Below are 7,024 nucleotides of genomic sequence, written 5' to 3' on the forward strand. Positions count from 1 at the left end.
GGCGTGCAGCACAACCAAACGAGCTCGCGGCAACACCCTACCAAAGCTCCTGAGCGGTCCATAGTCACCAAGTTCGCCGTCCCCGAATGGCCAGCACGTCGAGTCCTGCCCCTTCCGCGTCGCGGGGCCGGCGCACCTGGGCTATCAGGTACTTCCCCAACGGCGACCGCCCGGAGACCGCCGACCACGTCTCCCTCTACCTCGTCCTCAAGGATCCCGTCGCGGATCACTTTATGGTGAAGGTGGGGTTCAGCTTCATCGACGAGGTGGAGAAGCAAACGCCGTCCTACGTCCGCACCATCGCGGCGAGCAAGTTCCTCGCGGACGGTTCCTGGGGCCGTAAGGAATTCGTCAGGAGAGAGGACCTCGAGCGGTCGGGGCGGCTCAGGGACGACTGCTTCACGGTCAGGTGTGACATGGTCGTCGCCGTCGAGATCCGCACGGAGGCCACCAGTTCTTTCGTCATGGTGCCACCGACCGACTGGCCGCAGCACTTCGGCGACCTCCTTCTGGTAGGGCAGGGCGCCGACGTGTGGTTCCTAGTGGGGGGCGAGGCGTTCACCGCGCACCGGTGCGTGCTCGCCGCGCGGTCGCCGGTCTTCAGTGCACAGCTCTTCGGCCGGCGCGATGAGAGAAGGCACGGCCACAGGAGAAATTTCAGTATTTGCCACCCAATTCGCGTGCCTCTCTGGAATTGCCATCCAATTCGCGTGCCTTTCAGAATATAACACCGGACACGCGAATTTCTTCAGAATACGACATCTGCGCCAACACCTTTGGCGCGGAGGTGCCCTTTTCGCAATTTCGTACCATTATGCCCCTAAGTACTGTTCATTGTCAGCGCCAATGCCGTTGGCGTGGAGGTTTAGCAGTCCAGCGCCAGCAATACAGAGTCCTACTGGGTCAGCGCCAATGCCGTTGGCGCGGAGGTTTAGCAGTCCAGCGCCAGCAATACAGAGAGTATGATGCTGGTGCTAGGAGTAGTGGGTCCGCGCCAATGTCGTTGGCGCGGAGGTTTAGCAGTCCAGCGCCAGCAATACAGAGAGTATGATGCTGGTGCTAGGAGTAGTGGGTCCGCGCCAAAGACTTTGGCGCGTAAAGTACATTTCTCCGCACCAACGGCATTGGCGCTGACAATGAACAGTACTTAGGGGCATAATGTTACGAAATTGCGAAAAGGGCACCTCCGCGCCAAAGGTGTTGGCGCGGATGTCGTATTCTGAAGAAATTCGCGTGTCCGGTGTTATATTCTGAAAGGTACGCGAATTGGATGGCAATTCTAGAGAGGCACACGAATTGGGTGGCAAATACTGAAATTTCTCCGGCCACAGAGGATTGCATACGGATTGATGATATGATGCCTCAGGTGTTGAAGAGCTCGCTGCATTTCATTTACATGGACTCGCTGCCAGAGACAGAAGGGCAAGACGACGAAGGTGTCACGATGGCGCAGCATTTGCTCGAAGCTGCAGACAGGTATGACATGCAGAGACTCAAGCTGTTATGTGAGGACAGGCTGTGCCATCACATCGACGTAAGCACGGTGGCGTCCACGCTGGCATTGGCCGAGCAGCACCGCTGCAAGGGCTTAAGGAGGCGCGCTTAGAGTTCCAAAGGATCTTTTTGTTACAGCTTTCCAACCTCTTAATTCTGTGATGATAATAATTTTATGGTAGAAATAGATTCTGTGGTGAAAATGATTCTGTTTGTGAAATTGTTTGGTATGTTAGTGGCGGAAGTGATTCATGAGAGAAGATTATGTTGAAATTGAGAAGAATCAGTTGGGAATCAGTGAAAGCTAGATTTTTTAGCTCCCACCTCGCAGTACAAAATGTGAAAGTGATTTTATCTTATTCTAACACGAAATCTATTCGCCAACAAAACGCTTGGTAACGCTCTCATCAATTTTGAGACAGAGAGCACTATCAAAAGGCCCCTAAGTCTCCAAAAACGCTTTATGTGGTCATGGCAACCGATGGATTCCAGCATCTGGTGAAAAGCTGCCCTTCCGCTTTGTTTGATTTGATGTCCAAGCTTGCTGCCCGTTGATATCTGGAATAGCGCTGCGCAAGTATCTAGGAAGACTAATTAGTGAGCTTGCTGCCAAACATTAGTTCTTGTAGGTATATGTGTAGTCATATCGACAAAAGGATGCAATGTACCTGTGCCTTTTTCTGTTTGGTTGTTGCATCATTTGTGGGTAGCTTTTAACTATGATGAAAGAAACATGCATGATAAATCAGCAATTAGTTCACTTCTAAGCCTCTAAATTGACCTGGAAGTTCCTTAGTCATTTATTATTCTTATATTTGATTCCTGCCAGCATTGGAATTTTGCAATGTTCTATTGACTTCCATTGTTCTGTTAGCAAATGGATCTGTTTTGTTCAGTATAATGTTTCATGCAGGTTCAAATAGGGTACAACTAAAGACAAGGATAATGTTCAGTGAGGAAGAGTTCTTCACTCGTAGGTATGGCTGGGCTATAGATTTTTCAAAATTGTTTGATGCCTATGTTTAAAAGTGACAATCATATACTTGTTTATGAAATTGCTTCGACAATCATGGCACTTGTTTATATGCTGATATATCATTAATTTTCTCAGCCAAACTATTGTATAGCACTACAAAGTTATTCAATGCCCATGTTTTTGCTTGTTTGAGCATGTTGATAATGTAGATTGGTATGAACCAACTTAAGAAGGTCATGACTCATGTTGATAGATGAAATCAGATTTTCATACCTTGACTCATTTTTTCACCACATGTTCTTCTCATTGACCCCTCTTCAGCATGGTTTTGTTGGTCCCTTTCTAACATTTGTTCTTGTATTTGGTTATTGCAACACGATGTACGGTGATCAGCTTATAAATCGCAGTATGGTATCTTAAGTAGGTGCATTGTATAATTTAAATCCTAGATCAGAAAAAGATATAAATAAAATCAAATTAAATCAGGTAACATTTATTGCACCATGGAAATTACTTAATATAATATGATCATCCATCTGTTGCAAAAATAGGCATGTTTTGTATTTTTCATATTTAAAATATCTGTCTCAGTATTGCTTGCAGTGTTTTTCTTAGTTTTTGAACCATGGTAGGGAAAATTCTATCCCATAAAAAAATTACATGAAGTGTCATATGCAAGATTATTGTCAATTGGATTCAACAGCGATGAATGGGTGTGAGATCATGTGATGAAAAATTGATTTGATTGATGAAATTGACAGAGAAAGTGATTTAGTATAATGATATTTGGTTGATGTTCATGAGTTGCTAAGATATGTTTGGATAGTATAGTTGGTTTGATGCGCTATTATTAGTTGGGTATGTTTATGTTAGTGTGTTGGTTTTACTTGGAGTTTGTGTGGTGTTGCGTGAACTGATCTTGAGTCAAGTCGGAAAGGACTTGTGCTCATACTCGGTTGTTGTTTGATTCATGTACAAGTGTTGCTCGAAGGCTAACGTGGTCGATAACAGATCGACGAACTAAGTTCAGGGAGGAACTGAGGTTCGGTGACTAGGTTCTGGAGGAACTGAGTTTGTGGTGATCGAGGATGTCATGCGGGATGTTCGAGCTGAGAAACGATGCGTATGAAGATAAGGCTTTGTGATGGATGCATGAGACGATTTGATCGTTAGAGGACGTGAAGACTAATTCGTGTTCGAGTCGGAGCAGGCATGAAGGAGTCGTGTGGTTGCTGGACTTGAGACAAGAGTTAGTGTCGGAGACGGACTCTGAGTTGGTTACATATATGCATGTGTGTATGGGAGATGTGCATGCATGATTACGTAAGAGTAGTTGGCTAATTATATTAATTAGCGGAAGTTGTTTGTCCTCTTGTGATTAGAGGATGATAGAGACCAGATTGAATACAACAGGGAGTTGTAGTTCGATTCGGTCACGTTTGTGTATGTGGCTACATTATAAAGGTCTGTTATATTGGGTAGTAAGAGCGCAGAATAACGCAGCAGAGAGATAGAGAAACTCGAGAGAGAGCTGTTTTGGGATTTCGTGGAAATACTTGTTGGATGCTTTGGAGAGCCATCTTTTAAACTCATCTATACAATAAAAATTAAGTTTCGTAAGTTGATGAGTTGTTGATTCGGAATTTTCTCTATGTTCTATATTCTGCATATTTGGTTTTAGTTTTCGATTAATCTTGTGCTTTTATCAAGTTTCATCTTGGTTTAATCCCTCTAAAATCTTGCTAGAATATCTAGTGTTTGATCTAAGAAAAATTTGAGTAGATTTGGTTTGTTCTCGAGTAGCTTTTTGTTAATTCGACTAGGTTTTGATCTACTCGATACTGGTTGATACAGTCTACTTCAATCAGGAATAACTTTTGATCCACATATACGATTTACTCGATACTTGTTGGGTTAGTTTCGTATTTGAATATAGTTTTTGCTGACCAGATTTGAGAGCAATCCGACCAGTAGATCTTTCTCTGCATCGTGTTTACTAGATCATGTACAATCTGTTTCGAGTGGAATACCAAATTTAAATCGATTTTTGATTTGGGTGCGTTAATATTTGAATTTAGTTTCTGCAATCATTCACCCATTTGATTGGGTATTTTACATATATTCAATCCTATAATAGATAACGTAGAAACATCTCAGGGTGTCTATTTATTTGATTAGTATAACAGTGCCTTTTTGAGAAAACTTTGGGTGCGTCACATTAGATCAGAAAGGCTAACTAGCATTTTACGTCAGATTCATTCAAGTTTGGGCCTGCTTGGATGTCGTAATTTTCAAAAAACCACAATATTGAAAAACTACAGTTTTAAGAATCAGAGCCACGTAATACCATAGTTTAAAAAAAGGTCTTAGGTGGAGTTTCTAAAACTCCAAAAGACCACAGTTTTATCAATACTATGGTTTTCAAAACTGCAAAATTATTACATCCAAACACCTCTGAGCTTTTCAAAATCAAAGTATTTTGCAAAACTGTAATATTTTTTCAAAACTCTAAAAATACTTTGCATCCAAACAGGGTCTTAGTCAGTTTCTGGGTGTTTGAATTCATTGTTTCATTCCAGTTGATCAAGATGGCGTGCACACAAAAGGCTTTGGTCAGATGCTGATGAACATGTGTGGAAGCTTTGTGCAAAGCTTCAGGCATCTGCTCCGCTAGTAGACCGTTTCTGCTCTCTTTTTCTACATGTTAATGAAGACTTAGCCATTTGTTCTCCATATGCAAATCCTGCAAGCTTATATGGCCCCAGATTTGGACTGGTGAGTAATTTTCATCTGTTTGCAGCCTGCATTTCTTGTTTGTGCTTTGCAATAGAGGTTCGGATTATAGGGATGACAACTAGATCTGTGGCTTCGGGTCCCACGGGTTCTGCTCCCGACTGCTGCGGGTTGGGATGCTAAATTCCACCCACATGTCTGATAGGTTGGGTACCCGAATTATAGTAGGTCGGGTGCCGCTAGATCTGTGGGTTCGGATCCCCGCGGGTTCTGCACCCCCGATGGCTACGGGCTCAGGTGCTAAATTCCACTCACAAGTCTGACAGGTTAGGTACCCGAATTATAGTAGGTCGGGCACGGGTTTGTACCTACGCCCGTGGGTGCCCACGAGTCACCAAACAACCCACTCAGCATACAACCACTAGCGTAGCCTAGTCCAACGCCTCGCCTCCATTCCTCCACGCGAAACGTCTGTTGTGTCTACCCCCATCTGTGTCATGCTGGCCTCGCTGCACCATGCCAGCCCTGCTCCGCGCGCTGGTCCCCTCCGCACGACCGCCTTTGTGCCACCCAGCCATGTTGCCCCCCTCCGCCCGGCCCCGCTCACGCTGGTCCCTCTGCATCGCCTGCGCCGCACCGACCCCTCCGCATAGCCCAGACACGTTGGGCCCCTCTGCCCCACCCCCACCATGCCGCCCGAGCCGTGTCGGCCCCCATCGACACGCCCAACCTCCTTTGGCCTCGTCGCCTCCTTCGAGCTCATCGCCACCTCCTATGACTCATGCTCTGCCACTCTGGTGAGCAAGGCTCCCCAACCCGATGGGCCCCTAAAACCCGACGGACACCCAGTGGGTGAGGGTTCAAGTGCCAGGTTTCACCCGTTTGTCATTTCGGGCTTGAGTCGGGTTGAGACTGTCGGGTTTCAGGTCGGGGATGATTTTGCTCCAACCTGTCCTGACCCAACCAATTGCCATCCCTATATGATTATGGCTAGATTCTTAATTAGTTTTTTCCCCTTCTGTTCTTTACATGGTTTGAGCATTTTTTTAAAGATTGTGATAATAGGTATGAGTTTGAAATGGACCCTGCTTAGCAATGAAGCTGCCATTTATGACGCTAGCATGGATTACAGGACGATAGTGTGAGTTCTGTAATTATGTATGCGCGCTCTTTGTAAGGACTAGGGTGCACGATGGAATGATAGGACATCCAGTTGATTCGTTGTTTTGATGCAAAGCGCAAACAAGATCCTCCATGCTACCAACAAGTTTTTTTTTCATCTAGAATTGACTCTTTTGCATCTAAAATTGATTGTTAACATTGATTCCTAATAGAGCAAGGCTGTTTCTGGGTCTGGGTTAAGATACATAGGTCAGCTTAACTCGGGTTGGTTATCTAACCCAATCTCTTAGTTATTTTTGGCACTTAACCTATAGTTCGTCTAAAATGATGAATGCGAGTTGTCTAGATCGCGGGTGAAGAAGTACAAGAGTGAAATGATTTGCTTCAGATTTTAAATAGTTATCATCTTTCCGAGGAGGATTGTGAGGTCTATTGAATCAAATTCGTTTTCTACCAGATCCATATCTTGATTTTTGACACTCAGAGGAATTACTAGCAAGGGATCTAGTAGGATATAGAAATGTAAGATCCCTACAAACTCGAAGTTTTTTTGTGGCAACTTTTCCAGAACAAGATCTTGTCTGCGGCGTGTCTGAAGAGGAGAGGATGGAAAGGAAAGAAAGTTTTGTATTATGTGGGGCAAAAGAATCATCTGATTATATTTTCTTTCAATATCCCATTGCTGATTTTCTATGGTGC

General features: G+C 44.6%; 1 protein-coding gene across 1 annotated transcript; it reads left to right on the forward strand.

The window, feature by feature from the left end:
- On the forward strand, positions 1 to 2,049 carry LOC133907162 (BTB/POZ and MATH domain-containing protein 1-like). Its single transcript, XM_062349199.1, has 3 exons — positions 1 to 660; positions 1,284 to 1,596; positions 1,917 to 2,049. The coding sequence occupies exons 1-3, from the start codon at positions 87 to 89 to the stop codon at positions 2,047 to 2,049; spliced, it is 1,020 nt and encodes a 339-aa protein (XP_062205183.1). The 5' UTR covers positions 1 to 86.
- The last annotated feature ends 4,975 nt before the right edge of the window (positions 2,050 to 7,024 follow it).

This window comes from Phragmites australis, chromosome 24 (assembly GCF_958298935.1).
Source record: "Phragmites australis chromosome 24, lpPhrAust1.1, whole genome shotgun sequence".
Classification (NCBI taxonomy): Eukaryota; Viridiplantae; Streptophyta; class Magnoliopsida; order Poales; family Poaceae; genus Phragmites; species Phragmites australis.

Coding starts and splice junctions, on each gene's coding strand:
- LOC133907162 (XM_062349199.1), top strand. CDS start 87: ATGGCCAGCACGTCGAGTCCTGCCCCTTCCGCGTCGCGGGGCCGGCGC. Junction 661..1,283: donor CGGCCACAGGAGAAATTTCA/GTATTTGCCACC, acceptor TGGCAATTCTAG/AGAGGCACACGAATTGGGTG. Junction 1,597..1,916: donor CGCTGCAAGGGCTTAAGGAG/GCGCGCTTAGAG, acceptor ATTTTGAGACAG/AGAGCACTATCAAAAGGCCC.